Here is a 26,185-nt window from a genome sequence, read left to right as displayed (position 1 = left end):
CACACACGGCTGCGTAACCTGGTCTTCGTCACGCTGATGCACTCTCAGGGCTCTACTCCATTCACACACACTTGCCCTCTGGCATCCCCCCCTGGCTTGGAAGGCAATTTCATGCTCACATAGTGTGTGTGCATGCATATTGGAGGCTCTCACGCAATTACCATCAGATGCTCGGAGGGGCAATGGCTCAGCACAGATACCATCAACATTATCTGCACACAGCAAACTGCCCACCCCTTTCCACTTACTGCCCCAAAACCTACCCCCGTCCCCTGATACCTGCTGCTTGGCCCTTTGCACCTGCCTTCAGTGCCACCACAAGTTTCCCCTGTGTGTTGCTAACAGCCCAGCCGCATTTCCACACCTTTCAGTCTTGATGACACACTAGACCGGGACTTGGGAGATGTAGGTGCTAATTTGAGAGCTTGCTACAGGCAATTCCTTTCATTCTCTCTGTGCCTCTGCTTCATATCTAGATCGTAAGAACAAATGTTACTGTCAAACCAAATGTCCATCCAGTAATTCCTACTAATGGCCTCCCAGCCTTCAGCTACTCTCAGGTTAGGAAACTTCTAAAACTGATGTTGTTTATATATTTAATAACTCTTAAGTGCTTTTCTCTTCCTTCTGCTTGCCCAGTTTCCCCTTAAATCTGTGAAAACTTCCTGTACTCACAACATCCTTTGAGCCCAACATATCAATCACCCGTTGCACAAACCCGACATCCCGCTGTTTGTTCTGAACTTGCCTCTTACTGGCCTCATTCAGCATCCTCTAGTTCTCCTACCAGGAGAGACACCGAGCAACTGATCCTCTCCACCGTCTCCATTCTGCTCATGATCTGCCTTCCTGTAAACTCTCCGGTACAGACGTTGCCTCTTGCTATAAGTAACAGTGTACAGCAAGGGGCACTGAGGTTCTCTATCCCAGCTGGAAATCCTGGGCATCACCAAAAGCCAAACCAGGTTACCTGTGTGCACTTGTACAGCTGTCCCGTGCAGGCACACGCTGCTCTGTACACCCAGGGCTTGCAGGGGACCGCTCCGGGCACAGGGTCCCTTCTGCACCGCAGCTGAATCCAGCCCTGCTTCAAATCTGCAGGCCCCATTAGGAGCTGATGAATTGTTTTCTGCTCTCATGCTTGACTCCATATTGGGTTATCTATGCGGAAACGTAATTTGTTTGCTGATACCAAAATGCTGCCGCTCACCTGAGGGATTAACGCCGTGACAAAATCATTAGAAACCTGATGGAGTCCTGGAGGCCTTCTGAGTTTACAGAAAATTCATTCTTCAGCCTAATGAATGTCTTTTTCCAAACAACTGCAACAGCAACACCCCCGTTTCTCAGTTCCCGCTAGACCAGCCAGAAACACACGCACACGCTTAAGGGCTCAGCTTACTCTTAGACCAGCTAAAGGGACAAACAACGCCTGAAGCTCCTGAGAAGCGCAGAGGCCCAGCAGCAATGCCGCAGCACAGGGCTCACCTGCAGACACCGACGTGGCGTGGGGAACCAACCCCACCACCGTGTCTTAATCCCACCTCCGAGGGGAAGGAGTCCCACCATTGCATCGCAACTCCTGGGCCCCGGGAAGCCCCCGGGTAAGCAGCGCTGGGTGCTGAGCCTTCCCCTGCCGCCCTGCTTCCATGTCTTCCCCTCGCTCATCCTGTTTCCCCCAGGCGCTCTTCACAAGAGACAAAACACTCCTCTTGTAACTCCCCACTGCTCCCTGCGAGTTGCTACTCCTGCATGACGTTATGGACTGGCAATGAGTCACTGTCGCTCCTGGGGAAGGGGGAGAAAAGCGACCTTCGTTTTGCTGATTCACTGCCAAAACCCCCACGTAATGCAAGCTGTCTGCTCCACGTTAAAGCCTCCTTCCACAGCATGCTGGAGAGGATTTTGCTATTGCCCTGCCACCAAGGTGACACAATCAAATATTTTTTCCAAACAGTGCTCTAAGCGACACTGAAATCTGCATTTCAATTTGAATTCATTCTTATGGTTCAAATGAACTTCTAAAATACCTCTTCGCGTGTGGTTAAGAAGCACGCTCTCTCGCTCTACTGATATACATACGTATGTATTTTTAGCCTTGATCCTACATTAGAGAAAAGTCACCCTTTTAAAAGAGCGGTTTTATTGCCAAGTGAGATTAGCACAATGAAGAAAATCGCTCCTAATTTTTATAAATTATCTCATCATCTGCAACTAATTAGCAGCTGCCGAAAGCTGGGAAATTGCTCTTCACCCTAGAGAGACTAGCTCCAAGCTATGCTGAACTCAAACCTCTCCGATGGTCAAGGAATTCACGAGAAGCCTCCAGCTGGCTCCGGCACAGGTCCCACTGGCTGTCCCATCAGGTGAGAAGTTGTGCAACCCCAGCACCCCCAGCATCTCCACTGTGAGGAATAGTTGTGATGCAGCTTAGCTGGAAACTTTATTAAAATCCAATCTAATCAAGCTGTTGCGACTCTCCATTCTCCTTACCCTTGCTCCTAGGCGCTTGTGCCTCTGTCTGTGCCGCTGTAAATGTGTCTATAAAAGTAAAATGAGCAAGCAGCCAACGGCTAAATGGCACTTAATCAGAAGAAAATGTATACCCTGGTGGATAGCAAACTGCTATTAAGTGTGTGTGTGGGGGGGGGCAGACAGAAGAAAATAATAAGCTATAAATGGACACCAAATAAATCTCCTGCCGTACCAAGTGAGAGCACATCTGGTTAGATGCCACCTCCAATGAGTTGTGAGCAAAATATTTATTTGCCGCCAAGTACCTGGCAGCAGGAATGGGAAGGGATTACAGCTTGGAGAGCAGCACCGCTTTCCCTGCCTCCCTGCCTGCCCCGGGAGGCAGCAGCACATCAGGTGCCTGCCCTCTTCAGCTGCAGCAAAATCCGATCTGAGAACATCCGACCTCTGTAGCTGGCAACCTGGTGGGCCCCAGGCATCGCTGACCAGGCTGGGACACTGCCCATGGCTGGTGGGGCAGCTCCAGCTCGCTCTCTCTGCTGAAGGACACGGGCTCAAGCTCGAAAAGCCATCTCCTCTCTAAGTCTGCATCCCTACCACGAGCCCTGAGAGGGTCAATAAGGTAACAGATGATACACCAGAAACTCCAAAGCTATAAATACTGGAGGACTTGCACACCTCTGATCCTTGAGAGCGCCTTAATTTAATACAGAGCACTTCGGAATTAGGAGAAAATGTGATTTGGGACTTGGAAGTCCCTGAGGGAAGAGCTCCTCCGAGAGAGGCACTATTGCAAAGGGGATTATCACCATAATCACGAGATTAGTTGAATAATCCCAGCCTAAAAGAGAGTTTTTGTTGTCTGCAAGATGCTCAGCACCCTCCTGCATTCATGGAAAAAAGCAAAGCAGGGTCAGATTGACTTTGAGGAACAATGTGGGGTAAAAGGAACCCGATTCAGCAAACGCTGCCTTACAGTCCCATCCAAACCCGTCAGTGAGTTGCTGCTTTGCTGAGTGAAGGCTGGTTTGCTCACCTGCCTCAGTCAGGGCTGGCCAGCTCCCGTCTCCCTGCACGGGTGATACAGCACATACACATCGACTAACGTGTTCCTTCACCAAACCTCTCTGCTTCAAACCAAGGGATTTTGCTGTTTTACAGATTTAATGCAGTAACAGGGTTCAGGCCTCCTACAAATTGCAAAAACAAGAAGTCCAGTCCTATCAAATTAAAAGACAACGTGACAGGGAAAACAAAATAAAATAAACCTCCTCTACTAATCACCTAGCCTGTCTCTTCTAAGGAAGCACTTGCTCAGTTGAATTGCACAAAGTAAACAAATAATTACTGGCTATTTTCTTCTATAGGTCAGACAGCAGATTAGGTAGCTGAGACTGAAATCTAAAGCATGTGTGTGTCGTGCCCAGGTTTACAAAAAGAAGAAAAAAAATAATCCAGCCAGGAGCAGAACCCTGTACCACAACCACAGCTATCGGACCCTGCTGCTCTCCAAGAGACAGACTCTTCTGTGCAACAACAAATCCACTTGGTCTCACCACTCAGGCATTGACATCCTGGCTAGAAAAATATGTAACGCCAATGTTAATGTTTTTACATTTCCAGATTTTCAGCCTTTAACTGAATACATTCAGATTTACTACCCGGGGAGACATTTTCTGAGAATGGAAAGCTAGAGTTTGGTATTTCTCCTGGAGATGGCTATATCTTACAGACAACCCAGATGTCTCAAAACCCACTTGGTTGAAGTTGCCAGAATCAGAAGGGAAAGAGAGAAGAGGTGCAAGAAAAAGTAATGCCTGCATTTAGTTTCACTGTGTTTTCCATTTCCGCAACTGAAAGAAGAGTTCGCCCCCTCAAGCCCACTGCAAAACTGGGAAGGATGTTGCTGGTGGTTAGAAACTTCTGGTCAGGAAGCTAGTGACACTTTTCCCTACAGCACTGGGGAATCTGCTTAATTCAGCTCTAGTAGAGAGGTCTATAAAACCAGCAGAGAAGCAGTGATTTTGGTTTGGGTGCCTCAATGTAAGAAGGACATCAGACTATTGGAGTGTGTCCAGGGGAGGGTGACCAAGATGGTGAAAGGCTTTGAGGGCCAGGATTACGAGGAGCTTGCTGAGGTCACTTGGTTTGGTCAGCCTGGAGAAGAGAAGGCTGAAGGGTGACCTCATGGCAGTCTGCAACTTCCTCAAGGGGGGCAGCAGAGGCAGGGTGCTGATCTCTCTCTGGTGACCAGCGATAGGACACGAGGAAACTGAATGAAGCTGCATCAGGGAGAGTCCAGATGGGACATAAGAAAAAAGGTTCTTCACTGAGAGAGTGGTCGGTCACTGAAACAGGTTCCCCAGGGCAATGGTCACAGCACCAAGCCTGTCAGAGTTCAAGGAGCATCTGGATGATGCTCTTAGTCATATGGTTTAGTTTTAGGTAGTCCTGCAAGGAGCAGGGAGTTGGACTCGATGATCCTTATTGGGTCCCTTCCAACTTGAGATATTCTGTGATTCTATGATATTCCAAGTACCAAGAGTGAACTACCATGAACTATCACGTTTCAGAGCGGAGCCTGCACTCTGGCAGCTCCCAGAAGAGCAGCGAGCTTTAGCCCTGGAAGGTTGCACTGACCTGTGCGAGCGGAGCAGGTGAGGATGCACATCCCCACAGCACACACGCCTCTACACAGATTGCTCTGCTCTCCTGTCAGAAGGCAGCAAAAAAAGCAAGCAGACAGTAACCTGTTGCACAGTTCCCTGCAGGTGCTGGCTGTAGCTCGGGCGGCTCAGCACAGAGAGCCAGTTCTGCCTTTTCAAGCACGAATAATGCTGGATTGTTTCCAGATGGAAGGGTGGGGAAGAGTAAAGAATAGAGCCAGGACATTTAAAACAAAAGTGTACAGCTACATTCAGCAAATGACTGGTTTTCAGAAGGGCCTTGGGTGTTAATCGCACAGATGCTCTTTCTTGCATTTCTTCCAGAGCTTTGCTGTGGGGTTTTTTAAATTTTATTTTTGTTCTCACTTCACCTTTCGGTGTTAGAAAGCATCCATGCTTCATGCTACAGGTGGCTTGTTTTAGTAGCAAGAGAGGAAACTCTCAAAGCCAGTGTTCTTCTAAACCAAGCCACCAAATCTTTTGGAGGTTAATTGATTCCCTAAGCATCAGGACACATCTTTCAAAAGCATGCTTAGTGGCACGAACTTCTGCTCAAAGACTCTCTGTGCTGCTAGCCAATGCCTGAAACCGCTTCCCATTTCCTTGCAATAAAATCCCAGGACAACAAACAGCCACCAACCCGTTGCAGTTTGCCATCCAAAAGGGCAGGAGCCAGGCAACGAGAAGGAGGAGAAGCAACAGCAGCAGAGGGGCCATAACCATCTCTAGCAACGCACAGCTGCCCCCAGCGCCATGGTAAATGTCTTCCTCCTCAAAGGCTCCTGTCACAGTGCAGAGCTTGGGGGACTGAAAGCATCTGCCAAGAGACCTCTGTGTGAGGGGCTTACCGAGCCCTCCTTGCAGCTGCACTTGTCAGAGGCGCTTAACTGATGCCAAAAAGCTCCTGTGGACCATGTCAGCTGGCTGACATGACCAAGAGGCTCTTATTTGATAAACAGTGACTGCTCCCCCAGAGCAATTACAGGCTATTAAGTAAATGAGACATGTTATGGGGGGAAAAAAAAAAAAAAAAAAAAAGAGCCTGTATTTACACAGGAGTCTGTAATGACTCCATCGTTGTGTCAGCTTCACAAGCTTGACAAGACAGACAGCAGCGAACTTTTCAGTCTCCTGCCTTCATTTCCTTTTCATAAAGCCAAGTACAGTGGCCACAGATTAATTTTTCTCTCTCCTTTTTCTTCCTGGGCTTACCTTGAGATGCCCTGATATCACTCAAGCAGAGGGCGAGGCTGGGGTTGCCTCCACGTCAATCTAGAAATATCCCACACAGCACTGTGCAGCAGCAGAGCCTCAACTATTGGGGTTAGCTACGCAGCCGAGGTGTGCACCACCCTCACGCTCACACCCCATGTCTTGCTTTATTTTTCCGAGCTGTTTTCTTCCTTCTCCATCTAACCATCCAGCATCTGGCTGGATGCTGTTTTAAATTTATTTTGGTTTTCGCTGGCCTTTGTGCTTACAGTTTATAGCTCATTTTCTATCACCTGTGGAGAACTTGCAAAGTCCAGAGATGAAAGACAACCAGCCGTGCAGCTTACCAGAGATGCCAGCACAGACAGGCAGAGAGGACGGCTCCAAGAGGTCGTGCTGCTCTCCCTGTGGCCATTCCTGCCCCAAATATGCAGCAGTGAAGCATTCAGAGACAGAACTTCCCATAGATGTTCCCGCATCAATCTGTGACTTCTGTACACCATTTCCCATGGAAACGGCTGTGCCTGGGTCCTGCTCAGGGCCGCTCACGATGCGCTGCAGGCACCTTGTATCCCCTTCTCCAAGCACAGCTGCATGTTCCCGACCTATGCACACCCAGTCTCTTCCATTCATTTTGTTCCCAGTATCAACAATTTTACCAGCAGTATTTGCAGGGCTGTAGGGACTGAAAACACGCAGAAATAGAAAATAGTAACCTAGAGACGGGGAAGGGAGGGAGTTCAAAGCGCTTTCCTGCTAAATGGCAACTCAAGCTGCCTGCAAATAAAACTCTGGAGCTCATCAAGTAACTCTGACCACTGAGGGTGCTTAATAAAGATTACTTTTCTATAGCTCCACTTGCCTGAGGCATCATTTGTTCCTAACGAGAAGCTCCATGGGATTTAAACGCATGAGAGAAGAACAGGCTTTTCAGCTACAGCCATTACAATGAAAACAAGCTTTCTGCTCCAAAACCCAAGTGCTTAGACCCCTGTCCTACCCTGGTAATGCTTCTCAGCCATGCCAAGCTGGACAACCACAGTGCTTGCTTTCTGCCAGACCCAGTAGGCAGCTATCCCATAGCACTGCCTCTCAAAGACTGGTCATGCTGGGGACTTTGAGGTAAGCTCTGCTGAGACCTGCCATGCTCAGGGCACTGCTTGCTGCCTGGACAAAGCCACTGCAGCCTCACCTGGGCCCAAAAGCCCAACACCAGCTTCCGCAGTGAAGCAGCACAACTGGGACTAGTGAGGCATCTGGAGTGGCTATCATATGGGACACCTAAGACTTTGCAGAAGTACTGCAAGATATTTCATTGCAAACTCAACTGGTTTTTTGCTTTGTCTTGTGTGATCGTGGTATTTCTGAGCATGCCTGGAATAATAAAGTACTTCTTCTCACCATACTAGGGCCCCCAATGAAACAAGCATCCCAAAACATTCCACATGCCACTGAAATGGATAGAAACACAACAGATAATAAATGCTAAAGGTCTGCAACTGCCAAGCTATCTCTCGTGCAAGGGATGTGGAACAAAACGTTCTGAAGTGCCAAAGCCAAACAGCAGAATGCACTTCTGCTGCTGGTCAAATGGGAAAACGTGTGGGGCAGCTGAACATGACCAGAACACCACTCTGCAGGGTGAACGAAGGAGTATGATTAGGGGTATCCTGCCATGGTAAAATTAGATGTCTGTGAATCAGATCTGATACAAGGTGGTGTTCAACAGCACATTCGATAGCCTCCATGGTGTGCACACACATGTATCTCTAAGCACAAATTCTGTAAGATGCTGACAACTACAAAACCCTCTAGCAGTGAGATGGGACAGCTGATCCGATCAGATACAGGTTAGTGGATTCTTCTTGCCAAGCAGAACCACCACAGATCAGGGTTGGGAAGGGGGTGGAATCTGTAATGAACGTGGAGATCCTCAGACAAACCCAAGCTGACACCACATTATGACTTTTCAGACTTCATTATCTATTGGACTTGGCAAGAAGATCACAGAAGTCTTAAGCTCACATGGGATGAGCCTCAGGCTAGATCTCAGGCATTCATCCTGACCTGCACCTCTATGATATGAAGCCAAGAATAATCCCAGAGGACACAGCACATTCAGACTAGCTCCAGTGAGTCTGCTCTGTGCTACAACATGGGGTGGTGAACAGCAATCTCCCCAGCAAGAGAAAAATATATGGGCAAATAAGAGCCCCTTCCTTGCCTTCTTCCTGCTATCTCAGCTCTAACTTCATCCCTGAACACAATTTTAGCAGCATGAGATACAAGAACTTTCAGAATTTATAGAGACCAGGTTTCCAGGACAATCCCAGGAAGAGGCAAAAATACAGGATGGGAAGGCTCTGGCAGGCAGTGGCTCAGCTCTGCCTGTTAACCAGTTTCATTAGCTTTCCTGACAACAAGGGCTACCAAAAGTGTAATATTTACAGAAGACAGTCTGCTTTAAACGGATAGAAGCATAACTCAGACAGGATATCCAGGGACTCCTACAAGGGCTGGAGTTTGATCCCAGATGAGCTTCCCATTTGAGACTCTTAACCCCCCAATGACTTTGGAGCTGATTTCTCTGTCAAAACTGCCTGAAAAGAGCTTGAAAATTCTTGAATTTTCCAAGTACAGAACATGAGATATTCTGAAACCTCAGAGTTACATGACTGAGAAGCCCCATCCCTCCTTATGCATTTGCCTTTTGTACCTCACATTCAGACCCTTCCCTCCAAGCCAGGTGCACCTCCTGCATGTCATAAGCTCCCGGGCTCAGGTACCAGCTCCAGCAGCCAAGAGCAGAGTCCTACAGTGCTGAAAAATGTCTGCTCAGCACTAAGATCAGGTCCTTCCCTCCGTGGACAATTTTAAAAGCACCTGGAGCTGTTATGCTTTCATGACTATCACTAAAGAGAGACGGGTCAGAAACACATGTCAGATGACAGGTGACATCTGCTTTAAGTCAGGTGGGCAGCTAAAGTTAGCTAAGAATACCTGGTTGCTCTTCTGCAACAGATCTGCTCTTGCAGAAGCAGATAATCAGTGCCCATTAATAATTACTAACTCTCTCTTTGCAATGAAATTGCAGCCTTCAAGATTTCCAGCACACTGTCTTTCCCTCCTCAATACAGTTAGAGTTCATTCCCTTGCAGCACTCCTTTCCAGTACTCAAGGAGAGGGCTGACTACATTTACCCCAGGAAGCATGAAGTGCTGCATGCGCCAGCGCTAGAAATGCTCCCCAGGACACGTGGTACCTAGAGCAGATATCACCTAACCAGAAGAAGCAGCCTCCTATTCTGCCAGTGAAAGAGAAGAACGACCCAAGAAGCTTGAACAAATATCAAACCACTCACTGAGCAGCAAACGAGATCCTTATGAAAGTACAAAGCACTCATGGGCAAACCGTTACCTCCCCTTTACTCTTGTGGCTCCATTCTGGAGGATGATGGCGCAGCCAGTCCTTCCCCTTCATTGCATACATGTACCCCTGTAGGCTAAGCTTCTCCTTCAGGAATCCCTGCAGCAGATTAAAACTCAGTTTATTAAATAAGGCAGTACTCTAACAAGGGTAATCCACAGATAATTTCACTCATTTAAACCCTATTTCATCTCAACCAAGTAGACTTATTTCCATTTAACAATCTTAATTCTTTCAGCACTTTCTGGCTCTCAAATTGGCTTCAACAGCAGAATTGACATTCAGCCATCATTTTCACATAAAGTTCCATTTAGTCTCTCCAAACCCCTACAGTGTCTGGAGGTACAAGAGGAATTCATTAGCGGTGTCTTTGGGAAAATGAGCCATCCCTCCCTGCAGCCCTCTTCCATTCACAGTCGTTATTTGGCAGGGGTCGAGGCAGAGCTGGCAACCACCGGGCTAAGCTGCTCCTCCACTGCAGATCCCCCCTACTGCTCCCCTCTAACTCCATGCTCAAGTCCACCTCTGTGCCGACACATGAGCATCTGCGTTCTTTGCTTCTCTGCCCACTGAGCTTAGCATTTTTAATTTATCTATGGGCCACAGAGCTCCCCTCACTCCCCCAGCCCTCTGAGCACCAGGTCTGCACGTCCCTCCCCGCAGGGAAGTCCCTGCCAGCCCCGAGAGCCCTGTGGTCCATGCCCTGCCACTGCGCCAGGTCACCACTCTTGGGCATAACCGGTTATGAGCACCCATCTCTGTGCATCTCCCAGATCTTCCTCATTTCAGGAGCTCTCCTCCAGCCAGGATCTTCACCTGCTTCTCAGGCCTCCCACACTCATCTCCTCTCCAGAGATAACACCCCAAAGAAGGGCTCTGGGGAGTGATGCTACCCTAAACTTAACATCATCCACTTGGATGACAACAGACAAAAAGCAGGCTGAGGGCACCCATTTGTTCTGACTGCTCACGGCTATTTTATGTGTGGATTGTGCCCTGGGGGTTGCCCCTGTCTCTCCCACACCCACGTTGCTTCCCCTGCCCATCTGCACAGCCTACAGCTCTGTGCTTTTCATAGCCAACATCCTACAGAAAAGCAAAATTCATTCTTTCAAGTTCTTCCATGCTTCCCTTTTTCCTCAGCATTTTTTTCAGCAGTCTCAGCCAGTAGCTTCGGTCTCATCACAGCGAGGCCTTCGTGAGGGAGAACAAAAGATGGGAGCAAGGCTTTGAGGGGAAGGGCAGGATCCACCCCTCGCGGAGGCCGGAGCCCTGTGTAGGGCCCAGCAACACGCAGGGAGCCAGGATCTGTCTCGCCTGCTTTGTCAACAGGTTGTTGTCTACTTCTGGGATTGGGACTTTTTCAAATGCTATAGGTTCAAAACACCTGAATATCAAGAGCTAGAGCTTCTGAATCCAAGCCAAGACAATTTAGGCTTTTAGCTTTACAGTGGTGTGTTTATCTTAAACTGAGCCACGAGCAATAGCTGCAGAGGGGCACTTGAGCTAAGTGCCCTTTCAGGTCAAAAGCACCTTTTCTGGGAAGGTTGCCCAACAGCCCTGTAGTGCCTAATGCTAGCAAGAGGGTGTTAACACCTCACCGAGCGCTGCACACCTTGCATCCAGGAGAGCTTGCAGTCCACCCATCTACAGAGCAAGGACAAGTGAATTTGCCAAGAGTTACACAGCAGGAGAATGAGGAATAAACCTCTGAGCACAAGGCGTATTGCTTCAAACAGAAAGACACTCACAGTGTGAGGATCTCAGCTCTGCTCCAACAGACTGTTACAAGCTGGAGTTGCCTTGCTGTCTTCCTCCTCCCATCTGCCATCCTCCAGCTTGCCTTCTCAGAAAGGTTAGAATAGCTCACAGGTAACGACTTTGGCTTTCTCTCAACTCACCTTTAGAGACTTGGGCCACTGCCTTAATCTGCAAGGCTATCCTCCACCTCACGTCCTGAAAATGACCTTCAGATCACTAGTTATAGTCACTACAGATACGCATCTCCCTAAAAGTAAGCAACTATGTTCTTCAGCCACGTCTCCAGTGCCCCATCCTCAGTAGCCAGCCTTCTAACTGCTCCCTGCCCTCCCTCACCAGCAGCTGCTGCCTGGACAGAGGGCTTCTCCTTCGTGCTTATTCAAATTTTGTAACCCACCCCAGCTCCTGTCCACATTCAAAAAATCTCCTGCTCAGTTCAGGTGGTTCTTTAAATGCAAGTTAATTGGTCCATGGGGAGGAAGAAATTTGAAGCTCAAAGTATTGCTGACGCTGGCACTAAGTTTTCAGGTGCTCTGAGCTGCCAAGACAGCTGCTCTCTATCAAGTGAGCACTGCTTTGCAGTGTGGTAGCACTCCAGCAAGGGTCCGCTAAGGATATTTAATTCAGCCTTATTCTGCAGTGAAGTCAAGCTCATCACAGAGTGTGTGAAATCCATCCTTCCTCAGCTGCCCACACGGATAGCCAAGGGCGAGGGGCTGGGCAGCAGTAATCTGTAATGCAGACTAATGCACAAGCCTATCTCATGCCGCACTGGAGCTTTCTGCAGAAATTCCAGCTTTGCCGAGTTTGGCTCAGAGCTGGAATTAATTTTGGCAGCTGTTTAGGCACGGAACCAAGCATCTTTCATTCATGTAATTGACTTTTTTATTCATATATATATGAAAAAATAATGAAAGAAATGACAGAGTAGCTCTCGCTATGACTAGCTTTCACTCTACAAAACAAAAAGATCTGTATTAAACATGGCTCAGCAGCTAAATACACAAAGTGTTGCCCAGGGGCAGTAACAGTATTTAGATATAAAACAGGTTATATGGCTCTCAGATCCTGATCCTTGGCTCAGGGAGAATATTCGATGCTCAGAAACAAAAGTAAAAAAATCAGACCTCTGAAGCAAAACCCATGTCTGCTCTCTGTCGCTCCCCCTGCGACTGCACAGGGCTGTGCCTGTAAGAGAGATAGATGTGACCTTTTTGGTGACCAGCCCCTCTCTCCCTGGCTCCTCTCCTTAAAGCAAATTTTCCTCTTCCTGCTGAATTAGCACCTAGTTCGAACCCAGTCACCTTCCAGATCTACAGAGCAGTAAGCACGGGGCAGCAGCTGGCTGCTGTGCCCAGGTGCACCACAGCTTTGCCTGTGCTGGTGAGCAAATAACTTCCATTAAACAGATAAACGAAAAAAAATAGAGGTCTATGCTGATTTGCTACTTGAGCAACATGGCTCTTTTCCATAACTACCAGCTGACTTTCCCATACAGATGCTCTGCACACAGAGATCTATACCTATATAATATGTATGTGGATATATAATGAATCAAAACAAAGCTTGAGGCCTCTTGGGATGTATAATGTAGCCTGCCTCTCAGACATTAATGAACAGGAACAGATCAGTAAAAATAACTCTGCCACAGAGGTGCAAAACACGTAAAGAGATGGTCTGTCTCGCTGAATCCACACCCCTCCTCACTCCATGCCCTGTAGCATTGATTTGAGATATAAATCTCCTTATTATTTATTATTCATATTATCGCAGTGCTGGATTCCTTAGCTGTAGACCAGGAGCTCATTATGTTTTATGTGGCAAAACCACAGCCTGGAGAGACACCTCCCCTCCCACATGGATCTCACGGGCGAGGCAAGGGGCGCTGCTGGCCCTGGGGAGCGGGGCAGCCTCGCCAGCACTGGGCACATGCCACGGACACCCTTCCCCTCCAGAACCACCAACAGCAGAGCAGGTCACCCCGCTTTGCACCAAGCCCCTCTTTCTTCCCTGAAGGCTCCCCGGAGCGTGCGGCTCAGTCGATTTTAAGCCAAATGCATTCAACCCTGATCCCATGCAATTCATGTAGACACCTCTACGGTGGGGGAAAACATCAATCCCTCCCTCTTTAGTATCCAGTCCTCAGTCATAAGCCAAATAGGTCCCTCACTGTTTAAAACAAAGGCAGAACGAAGCAGGGATGGAGGACTTCTACAGCCCTCAAGTACTGCTCAAGCACTCGCCTGCAGCTCAAGCCGGTTCCCACTCGCTTTCTCCCAGAGCTCCTCACTTTCCTCCCGCAGTTTTCGCTCACACTTCGATGGTGCTAATGAGCCTCCTGCCTCTGCAGGCAGCGAAGCTGCTCAGCACATCCCCAGGAAAACTCACGTTGGCAGAGTCAGTGGGAAGAGTGTGCAATCCCCTGCCCGTGCACGGTGACCACCCAGAGGCCACGTTCTCCTCAGATACCAACCTCAGCACGCGCGCAGGGAGCCCGAATGCTCTGGCCCAGCATCCAACATCAAAAGCATTCCAGAAAACAACTTTTCACCTGATCATTTCAGAGAACAGGTTAGATAAGAGACCGTAACAGTCACCAGCAGCATGCAGCCCCCTTTGAATAGCTTCGGTTGCCTTTTGCTGAAAAAAAAAAAAAAAAAAAAAAAAGGCTCCTTTTATCCTGGAAGTAGCCTCTGTGGATCAGTTGCCTTTACAAGACCACTCACGGCAGGGAAGGTATGGCTAGGAGGTGGGCCACCATTAGCCACTCTTCCTAGCACTGTAACACAGCAGTGCCTGGGGAGAACTGCCAAGAGTCCAAGGGCAAGTCTTAGACAAGGCATTGCTGAAAGGGCCTGGCATTTATATGGGTGACGACTTTAAAAATAAAGATTTATGCACATAACTCAGAAAACATAAATAAAACATCACTCCTAGAAGAATAATGAAAACAAAATTAAAAGGACAAATAGTTAACAAATGAATATTGTATTTTTCTCTACCTCTCACCACTCTTCAGCAGCTCCAAGGGCCGGGTGTGCTGGTGGGCCACATCCCAGGGCAGGTCTCCAGGAGATAGACAACTACCGTGTGGGTTTGAGGGGAGCCATGGGGCACCCCTGGGCAAGCCTCTAGCTTGAGGTCCTAGGGACTAGGACCCCAACATACACATGGGAAGCATCTACCCGCATTTATTGTCAACCTAGCTGCAGCCCACACCTGCTCCTGTCACCGCAGCATGGGGGCAGCCCTCTGTTCACACCTTGTTTTTCCAGACAGAACTTGGCAAACATTTTGCAAACAGTTAACTCCTCCACCGTCCCTTGTGCCCAGAAGGTACCCCTCAACCTGACCCCCAGAGCAGCTACACCCTCCTCCTACCCCACTCCTCAAGCCAGGCTGGTGTTATCAGTCCAAACACCACAGGACTTGAAAGCGTATGTCCAACAAGTGCTGCTCCCCCGAGGCGTGTGGGCACAGCCTCGGGCACTGGCGCCCTGCAGCTCACAATGGTTTCTTTTTAAGGATTTTTAAGGATTATTTTTAATCCTTTAAAAACAGTTAGGTCTACTCATAAAGAAGCCAGCTAATCACACATGTCTCAGCAATCCACTTTGTTTCCAGCCCAGTTCCTCCCCTCCAGTCTGCTGCCTTCTGGCGAGGAGCCGTTAGCTGTACCCCCAGTGCCTAACGCCTCTGCTCCCACTGCTGCTGGGACAGCTGGCCAGAGAGTCACCTAACCCCTACCAGAAGCTTTGTTTTCTTAAACGCTCCTCGTAATTACAAGTGGAAAGGTTTTCCAGCAACAGCACCACCATGTGAGACTTGGAGATTGTTTCTCTGCTTTAAACGGATCGCAGCAGCCTGGCTGGGTTCAAAGCCAGGGTAAGGGAATAGCGAATTGGTGGACAGCAATTTATTGCAGTGGCATTGGTATCATCTGCAAAGGCTGTGGATATGCCAGAAAGCAGCACGGCGTAAGGAAAGGAGTTTGTGCCTTGTCTGTGTTAAACGCACTCCTCTGCCTCTGCACAGGTGAGAGAAGTGGAGTTTCAAGCCATGTCAGGTAGCTGCAATCAGGACAGGGGGGTACTGGGGCTGGCACAGGCCAACCCACACAAAGCCACAGCTCTCCCCGCCAGCCGTAAAGGGCACAGTCATGTTTCTCCCCATCTCAGACCGTGCCCCTGGGAGGAAGCATTTGTACCTGCCCACAGCAGCTGACATCGCCGTTTTTCTTTTAGAGCATCCAGGGAACTGACTGCACCTTCATCACCAGTGGCACCATCACCCTTTAAAATGTTAATGCTACATAACATGCTGCCTTTTGGGATCTTCTCTGTGGTGCCTTTAGGAGAATTATGTATATCCTCTGGGAGTTGGGGAAGCTGAATTAAATGGTCCACAGTTCTGTTCATTGCCATTATCGTTCATTTTTGCCTTACACATTTTTAATGCTCAGTGCTTCTTCCGTGCTTCAGCCCTCCGGCTCAGACACACCAGTGTACAAACTGCATCGGACAGGGCAGAAGCACACTGTGCAGCTACAGGGACTTCAGCTCACTACACAAGCAGCTCAGTACCATAAACACCTCAGGAGGGTAAAAACACAGGGATGCAAGGCCACATAAATGATGCTCCACTACACGGGTCTGTGACAGGGTGATAGGTAGGAAATAGAGGGGCATTATACCATTGCAGTGATGCGGAAAAAGATGGATGCACGTCTCCAATCTGCCTCTCCCCACATACTTCAGCATGCACAGCTAAATGCCAGTGCTTTCCCACGACTCCACATGCTCTGGGGCATCCCAAGAACATTTTCTTGACGTTATAGTTCCACAATCACAGCAGATGTAGGAGATTCACAGCCCTTTAGGTATTCCGGATTTTTGGAAACAAGCCTAGAAACAAGGACAAATGTCCCAGGCTGGCACTTCTAGTGACACTCCACCATCAGTTTGGATTTGTGGACTTTGACCACACATTGCTTCTCTGGTGGATGAAACCCTACCACAAGCACTGGGACAGCAGTGCAGATTGCTTCAGTTATCAACAGAGCAAGTGGTGGATGTCTTTTCACTGGGTATGGGGTAGAAGAACACTAGTTTCACCGAACAAAATGTCCTAAATGTCAGAGCTGCATCTTGCTTTTTGTATAAAGTTTTGCAAATGGTAGAGGGAGGGAAGGTACTTGGACAGACCAAGGCAGTTACAGGAAAGAGGACTTTAAAGAGCTTCAGGGCTGAAGTAGGCCTTGCAAGGATTTTGTCAGTAGATTGTATGTCAGTGCTACTGAGCCTACTGCTAGTTAGGGCAATGCCATGTATAAACTACAACTTTGGCTTGTATATGAATTTTAAATGAGCTGTTAGTACACCCAATGAATCTAGCAAGAGAATACCAATTTAGGGCTCTGACGGTCTGCTCTATAAGACCCAAGTAAATAATTCATTAAATAACTCAAGTAAATTTCCTGACACTTTATTGAGCATGAGTGAACAAACAAAAAAATTGCTTCTACCGCCAGCATATGCCGCAGGAAACCAGAGCTAGGGGAGATGCTGGCCCACAGCACACTGCACCAGCCATTCTCCTTGCCTGCCACTGCAAGACAGCTGATGCCTTTCGTGCTTTTGGTGCGGATGGATGCAGCGAGCACGTGTTGGGCAAGCACCAACTATTGGGTTTTTCTCTCCTGGGACAATTTGTTAGGACATACATCGGCTCTTTCAAGGGCTACAAGATGTCTCGAAGCAATTCCTTGCATATCTCCTGGAGCTCTGGAAAACTTCTGAGAACATGCCCATTCCTGCCTGCTTCTTCATCCCCTGATCACAACCAACTGTTGAGCATCACCAAGACAGACCAGGTGAGCTGACTGATAAACAGTCTTCGGAAAAGACTGATAAGATGCTCTTCGGAAAAAAACCCTATTTGGATAAAGCATGCGGGTCAGTGTTCTTCCCCACAAAGGTCTCCAGAACAATGTGAGCTAGGAGACTTTCTCCAGGATGGGATCAGAAGGGAATACACACAGTTTAAGGCTGAAAAAAAGGTTTGCACTAATGTTTTTTCCTGCATATCAAGGAGAGAAATAGAGCATACGATAGTCTACAGATTGTTCCTACGTATGCCAAAAGCACAGGGAAGGTCACCCTGTAGCCTATATTCTGCTCACTTTTTTGCATAGATGATGCCTCCAAAGCTCTCTGCAATGCAACACTCACTGCTGGTCCTGTCCAGGCTAGCAAAACTTCCTGCCACCGTGTACAAAAAGATTAAGCAATCTGCTGCCTAGAAACTCCACTGAGAAATATCAGGGCCAAAATCCAACCGAAACCCCAAGAAAGCAGCAGCGGGGAAGCTCAGTGCTTAGTTTAAGAGCCAAGCCAAGTGCCCCTGACTCAGCACCACTGTGCCTCCTTCTACCCTGGAAGCCAAGCACAGCAGGCAATAATCTCTTCTAGCAACTTGGTGAAGAACCCAGACACGACATTGCCTATGTTCACCTCACATTACTAATCATAAAACTGTGCACTTGAGTGGTCCATTACCAGATGGCTTTCAGAATTATTTTAAATGTTAGCTTGCATTTTCGTTGAATATTTAAATGTTCATGCTGGTCTGTTTTCTTTTTCTATGCAGTGCATTGATTTATGTTGCTAGATAACATATCTTCCTGCCTTGCCAAAAGCATGCATTTGGGAATGATTTCAGAGCTGCTAGTAATATTTTTTCTCTCCTTTTATTTTGCACTTTATTTTTATTAACTTTTTTGCTGCAGATATTGTTAAAATAAAACTGTGTCTTGAAGAAACAAAACCAAAACGCCAAACCCCTCCTCAGCTCTTTGCCCATCTGCTTCAGACACCATTTCAGAGAAGTCAGCTCTGAGACCATGAGCAAAGCAAAAGCAGTGGGTATGTACTAAACTGACCCTCCCCTCCCTCAGTAAATTCTTGCTTGGCTCATGTCTGGGAATCAGCTGAGTCCAAGGTCACGACTGCTGGTGTCCCATTCTCAGGAGGCAGGAGGTGGCTGGAGACACGTGTGACTTGACTGCAGGGTCTCCGGCCACTCGTAGATTTAACACTATCTGGCACAGAAGCCTGACCTCCAGTGCCTTTTAGAAGGATTGGCAAAGTTCCTTCCCATTCCCTCACCAACATTAGTCCTTCTTTAAAATCTTGACTTCTGCACTGCCTTTGCAACATCCTAATACAAGTTCTTCAGTCCTAGGAGGATTCAACAAACAGATTTCCACTGCCTTGCCCTGTGCAGGCTAAGGAAATCCAGCATTTCCATCCTGGACTGGGCAGCCGTGGGGTAAGTTTTATGAGCAATTGTGTCTGGAGCAGCTCAATCATTTTTGCAACAGGAAGTCAAAAGGAAAGAATTCCTAAATGCATAAAGATTTTAAACTGGAGAGACGGGTCCAAGAGAGCATGACCTCAGTGTGAGAGAGTTGAAAACCACTGGTCTCTGGGATGGAGACCAAAGCCCTAGCAGAGTGTTGCTGGGTAACCCTGCACAGCAGCCTAACCACCAGCCCTGCAGCCCTCGACAGGCACACGGTGCCAAGGAGGAGAGCTGCACGTTCAACCAGCACGTGCTCAGCTATCCACCACCGTGTGTCCCTGCACAAGGCAGTGGGACTGGGACATGCGAACCATGCCTGTGATCAAGTGTGTGAGGAATTTCTATTATGGAGGTGTCCTCAGGCCCCAGTAGCATGTCAAGATCTCCTTCACCCAGCCGTGGAAGACAAAACTAGTACTGGACAGATGGAGGGAGACAGATTTTCCACCACCACCACAGTTGCTCATGTGTCCCCTGAACACACAGACACCCCGGCTTCTTCTTGCCTGCCCTCAGGGGTCAGTACTGATGTGGCCTCACAGCAGTCACCATCAACTCCACTTCGGGAGCCCCTGAGCATGCACTGAGCTGAGACCTGGGAGGCAACAGCTAGTCCAACCTGGTAGTTTCCCCCAGCACGGTGCAGCACAGATTTTCATTTCCAGTCCTCAGCCAGGAGCACAAAAGCACAGCCCCATCCGCCTCAAACACCTTCCCATCTCACTGTGGGTTGCACTGTGGAGGTAGTGGACAACCCACCTGGTTTGCAGCCCAGTGCTGCTACATGCACTGCTGGGGGAACTCCCCTTCCCTGCACGCTCCCAAGCACCCACAGGACTTTCCCCAAAGGAGGAGATGGCTGGGGCAAAAAGCATAATGAAGGATCTTTCACCTTCAGCAACCTCATAATACACCATCCTTCCCCATCCCCATCTGCTGGCTGAAGTGGAGGATCTGCCGATCAACATGAAATGCAGTCTGCGGAGCTGAGACTATGCAGCATGAGTGCTCCACATGAATCACAGATGCTGGGGATATAAAACACCCAGCTACCCTTCCCAGACTCCTGCCAGCACAGACCCTCCCTTGCTATATTTCTGAGCTGCTCCATTCTCCACTAGAAGAGGGTAGAAGTAATTTTACTTCAAAGTGTCACCTGTGAAAGTTGCAAAGGGGGACAGGAATAGATTAGCTTGTTATCTGCAACAAATAGTTAATAAAACCAGCTAGTAGCTCCAGAGAGAACAGTCTGGTAAAGCAGTTTCCTTTCTAAACAACAGAGCAAAGTGTCAATACTATGGAGCAAGTTCCATTACAAGGTTTCTGGATGCATTTCTTTTCCCTAATCCGCACAGGCAGCGAACGAAGATGACAGTGCCTTGTCCTGAACACTTTAATAAAGCCCAAAGGAGACCAGATGCATAGGACTCTCTTACAAATGGAGCATTCTGGAGTTATTAATGTTCTCGTAGCACTGCTTAACTAAGGTCAGTTTGGGCTCAAACATTCCTTGCTCAACAGTGTAGGGACAAATAAATTTGTGACAAAAAAACATTTCCTTTTGGGTGAAGCTCAGGAGAGCATCAAGGGGGGTAGGGCGTAAGGGGGGGGAGCGAGTTTTATTCCTCAGTGCCTCTTTGAGGAGTGGCTTTCACTTCAAATTTATACAGAAAGAGATTGCCATCAGATAACATTACCACCATAAAAATCAATGCAAACACGTACACTCAATATAAACTGCATTTCATTTACAAGACGAAGCCCAGCCACCCCAGGCAAGGCTTGGCTTCCCTTGTTCGAGTGCATCCACGCAGAGTGGCCCAAACCATGAGTGGAAGGATGGTTAAATGCAGGGCAGAGCAAGCTTTGTACTCACCGATCCTCAGGGAATGGGGGCTGGCAGCGATCTTCATTAGCCACAGCAGAAGGAGCACCAGAGGCGCCAAGACACGGGGCATCTTCTATAAATCCTCATGGAGCCCTTTGGTGGTCTGGGCATGACATAACTCTGCAGAGAGAGAACACACGGCACCGTGAGCACCTCGGCTCTCGAACCAGCGACTCAGCAGGATGACACTGCTTCGAGCTTGCCAAGCCCTTGGGACAAAGAGTCTATTTACCAAAGGAGGAGGAGGAGGAAGCTATTTACAGACTATGAATTATTCAGGAATTGGAGTCAAACTGGGCAAAGAGCTTCTAACAAAAAATGGAAAAGAAACACAAGGAAAAGTCCAAATATTTCATCTTGGCATTTTTAGCATTTCCACAAAAACAAGTGGAAATCAATACTGAGTCACATCTCTAATTTCCCCGCCCCCCCCCCCTTTTTTTTTTTTTTTACTTAAAGCAGCTTGCAACTTAAAATATAATACTGACTTCTGGTTTTAGGAAAGGACAAAACAATTTCATACCACAACATAATTTGAGGGATGGGATTCAGAGACAGACTGTCGCTTTGGCCACCAAATAGAGAACAGTTCTTTGTACTGCTCCAGCCCCAATGACAGTCACCAGCTCCTTCCCTCCCTGTCATGCACGAGAGCATTCAGGACAAGACCAAGAGCAGGACCATTTTTTTTTCCCTCTTAGAACTTTCCACTTCCAACACACAGGTCTAACTTTCAAAGCCCAAATACTGTCAAAATAAAGAGCAGTGAGTGGAGAATCCACAAACCTGTCATTAGTACAGGTACTGACACCAGTTGCCCCACAGCAGACTCCCACAGCACACTTAAACCAAATTTTTAACAAATACCATTTTAAACAGCTACGTAGAGGGTAAATTCTACTTTATAGGAGAAATGGTTGTCCCTCAAGATGATAAAATTATCTCCACAGGCAGCAATGTCCTTAAATGCTGACTTTGAGTATTTAATCTGTTACCTTATCTCTCCCTTCTCCAATTTTCTGGCAAACATTCTCCCACTATTCCATTTGTCTAATTCTTGGGCCAAATATTGAAGTCCTGACACAGGCAAATTCTTTAATCTGCCTTTGAAGTTACCAGGAGTTTTGTTCGAGAAAGACGTAGCTTTTAACTTGCAATTTTTCAGTTCAGCTATTTTTAGATTACATTTAGACTTCTGCCATCTCATCTCAGCACTCCCCAGAGGGGTTATCCCCTTTTTACAGACAGCGAAAAGAAATATTGAGATGTGGCCATAGAAACGAAGGCAACGCAGGGGCTGAGCAGGGAGCCCCTGCATATCTCCAGCTCCTGTGGCTTGTTGTTTCTGGATCACAACTCCCTCAGGAAGCTCCCACCAGCAGCCCTGTCTTCCGAGTCCAAATTCTCTCTGTTCAAGAAAATTGAGGGACCCCATGTTCACGTGTCCATTGGCCATCTGAAGAGCATCCCGATTTCAGAAGTTGTGTGCTCAAACACATTTTTAAAAAGCATAAGCTGCCAAAAACCACCTGGAAATCATTAGCCACCTCTGAGAAGGGCAGTGGCAATTTTCTCTTTTTTTTTTAGTGGGAGTTACAGAGTAACGCCTAGGGAGGAAAAGCCCTAAAATGTTAAAGCGCATGGTAAATTGGTTACTTAGAAGCGTTGGCAGCAGCAGAGACAGATTGTGGAGCAACGTATCATTTGAGCACTTTGAAGCAGTTATTTCAAAACTTTCCAAGTTATTCACAAAACAGCAGGATCACGCCAAATTCACTCACACGGGTATTACAGCCCAGGCTGTGGAACCGGCTCTTGCAGCGCTGAGGTCACACACACACACACACACATCCCCTCTCAACCCTTCCCTGCAGAGCCAGAGGAGGAGCCGGGGGAACCTCAAATCGAGCTCGAGGTCTGCACCCCAAGGAGCTGCGTGGTGCTCAGGATCGGGTCCAAAGCCTCTTCCAAAGCCTCACAGTCTTGGTTTCCTCTTTTAGGTCCCACTTCTTGCACTTCGGCGTAAAAAACGTCCTGAGCAGCCCTTGCCAGCCAGCGGCAATTAACAACTACATCTCGACTAGCAAAGCATCTGATCTAGAACCTCAGATGTGTTTTGCCTACTTTCTCCTTCACTGCCCTCTCCTGCCTGGCCAAGGCAGTCTAGAAGAGGCTGCTAGAGCCATCAGAGGGAGAGGGGCAGAGAAAGGCTCCAAACACAACTTGAGACTCGATGGAGAAGACCAGCCATTGCTCGTCCCTGCTCTTTCCCCACCACAGCCCCGCTGCAGTCTGCCAGCCACTGACATGGCCCCTCTTTGCTTGAAAGAGCAACTCATCAGAAGGTGTTTGTACCAGAAAATAGCTGAAACCTTTGGTGCTCTGCACAGCATCGTCATCCTTAGCAGGGTGCCCGCTCCCCATCTTTGTCCCTTCCCTGGGCAGACCCTTCCCTGCCAAGGTGGGCGTAGGGAATGGCACCACATGGGGTACAGCTTGGTCCCAGGGAAAGGTGGGGCAAACACTCAGATTTCTCACACAACATGAGAAGGAATAAGAGAAGCAACCACACACAGAGGTCAGAGATGCAAGAAGACGCCTGAGAAGATGTCAGTGCTAAAGTAGGTTTCCTTGCCACAGTGCTGAGCTCGTTCCTCTGGGAGGGACAGAGAGATGACGGCCTTTGGCTACACTCCCCACCAGCCTCCTCCTCCACCAGTGTGCACTCCTCCTCCATAACATCGGTCACATCCATCTAATATCATCTGGCAAGGAGTTTTAAGATCATGTCTTTGTTCAGATAAATACAGTGATCCCACCTGCAGCAAACACTTTGTATCTGCATCTAAAAGGCAGCCACTGCGAGGGAAAAGCAGGGCAGAGCCTAACTGTGCCTCTGGACTCGGGCAAGGAAATTCAGATTATAAAAAAAACCCCAGTTTCCAGCCAAAGCAGTGGAGGGAAATGTCTGCCTGCCATTTGAGGAGGACGCTGAAGTTAACATCCCCGTTGGTCTCTGCCAAAGTGCTACGGGATCACCATGCTGAAATGGGTGATTCTCATGTTAGACTCTGCAAAGAAACTGCACAAGGGCAACCACGCCAGGCAAACTACGAACAGCCAAGGTCTGGGAAAGGGTCCCGTGACTTCCAGCTCCGAGGGACAGACCTCAAGGCCACCTCTCCTGTCTGCAGCCTGGTTTCGTGAAGAGGCGAATTACGAGATTCCCAGAGAAGCAGCTGCCTTTGCATCACCAGCTTAGAGTTAATAGCAAAGCTAAATAATAAATACAGGGTACCCGCTGTGCTCTACTACGTGAGCGGCAGGGTTGTAATTACCTAGAACATGGAGCACAGAGGGATGCTGCGTTCACCTAACGCATTACCCACTGCTAAGAACGGCTTCCCAGTACTTTGATTTTTGAGCACGAACCCAGGGAACAGCTGTCAGCAATAGAACTACACCTTGGGGTTCACCAACAGCAGAACTACGACCCATACCCATAGACCATCTGGTTGATGGAGGTACTTGCAAAATACCCAGGGAGCACAACACAAGGCCACTTTCCCACCATCCCACCTGCACCACCGAGCAGTGGGAACAGACAGTGGAATTCAAGATGCAGGATGAGAGGATTTTTCTTCCTAGCCTGACATCAAGGTTTCTACTCTCAAAGGAACAAAGAGGTATTTCAGTCCTCAAGGCTGTCTTCACCTCCCCAGTCCCCAAGTTCCTCCTGCCTCCTACTCTCTAAATTCAGGCACAAAAGGGTAGTAAACACAGTTCAAACCTCGTCACTGTAAAGTAATTTTTGCCTTGCTGAGCTAGCTATCCTCCCAACAGCTTTTGCCTCCTTACAGCTGCAAGGTGCACCTGTCCGTCTCTCATCTCCCCATGAGAAGTTGCAAAACATGCCTTCTGCCCAGGTGTGGCAATGAATCATAGGTACGACTGGGGCATCGGCTTCAGTGCAGCTTGAAATTCCACCCAGAAAGGGAAGGAGGTAACATTCTTCTTTCACACAACACAAAGCAGAAAGCCTTAGAAGCCAAGAAAACACTTAAGAGAACAAGGATATTTAGCGACTTGCCGCACTAATTCTTGTGCATGTGAAGATGACTTATCCCAGACTCATCCTCACCACAGTTTGCTGGAAATAAATCAAACCGACTTCCTTTACTAAAGGTTCCATCAAGAACATGTCAGCCTGTGCATTTACAGCTCTTGCCTTAATGGTTCCTCTTTATTGTGCTGACAGTGTGCTATGATAGCAAGTGAGGCTGTTTGACAGACAGCTGTTTATAAAGCAGTCTGAATCTGCTACCCCCAAAAGGAGCAGGCTGGCTAGAAAAAGAGTTTCTTAGGTCCTTCAGGGTGGTATGTGAATTGCTGAATAGCTGGTGGATCGTGAGCTGGCCCCTGGCTTCTCTCTGCACAGCACAAGCATGTAATTCTTTTTCTGTTAAGCCCTTTTTCATCTTTAGCTCTGAAAATTCAAGAGAAAAAAAAAATAAATCAAAACTATACTGAATAGTTTTGAGTTCTCTCTGGAGATAAAAGTCTCTAAATACCAAGCAGAATTATAGACGATTTGCTTCTCAGAGGAAGCAACTTGCTTCTGAAACAACTTATACATTTTTAATGACCGTGTGAGATGGTACTCTTCTTTGTTGCTATTGCCACATCTTCCTGATATTTTGAGATTTTTGCAGAAAAATTCTTAGACGACACAGCAAAAGCCAAAAGACAGAATAAATGTTAAATCACAGAATAAAACTCTCCTGAAGTTGCCACACCAATAAGGAAGATATCCCTGAACACCAGCCACGTCTCTCCCTCCCCTCTTGTTCCCTCTGCCCAACCTGCCAAGGGCACTCAAGAAATCCAGGTGCATTGCTACTTCTGTTCACAATTCCAAAGATACTTCCACCCTGCAAAATCTGTTTCCACCTGCCCTGCAACATCTGGCCCCAGCAAGTTGGGGAGCCCTGGAGATGGGCTGCATCCCAGCAAGACAGGGCACAGCATCTCCAGCTGCACTGGCACTTCGCTCCACACTCTGCGAAGGCAGTGCCAGGACCAGGCTTTCAAAAACCCCAACGTGTGCTTTATCCTGGTGCAACCTCCATTTACTTTTACTGCAAAACCCCTACGCCATCGTCTGCAAGCTCACTGAGAAACCACAAACACCCTTTAAAAATTGGCAGCAACTTCAATCTTATCCAGGCAATGGGGAGGCAGACTTTTACCCAAATGCTAGTTTGGAGGTGGCTTTGGTGTTGATGGATCTTTCTGTGCATCACCAGAAGCTTGATGAATGGTGAGAAAATGCAGCTCAAGCAAAGCTAGAGTAATCCTCACAGCTGAAACAACAAATTTAACAGCTGCAGAACAG

At 48.0% G+C, this 26,185-nt stretch overlaps 1 protein-coding gene across 1 annotated transcript in view; it reads right to left on the bottom strand.

The window, feature by feature from the left end:
* Positions 1–26,185, bottom strand: part of GRIK4 (glutamate ionotropic receptor kainate type subunit 4) — a 210,056-nt gene that overhangs the window by 116,488 nt on the left and 67,383 nt on the right. Inside the window, 1 exon segment of the mRNA XM_074850982.1 lies at positions 20,779–20,910. Coding sequence (XP_074707083.1) covers positions 20,779–20,860 — 82 coding nt within the window. The 5' untranslated portion in view covers positions 20,861–20,910.

This window comes from Strix uralensis, chromosome 26 (genome assembly GCF_047716275.1).
Source record: "Strix uralensis isolate ZFMK-TIS-50842 chromosome 26, bStrUra1, whole genome shotgun sequence".
Classification (NCBI taxonomy): Eukaryota; Metazoa; Chordata; class Aves; order Strigiformes; family Strigidae; genus Strix; species Strix uralensis.
This window is presented reverse-complemented; position numbering and strand designations above follow the sequence as displayed.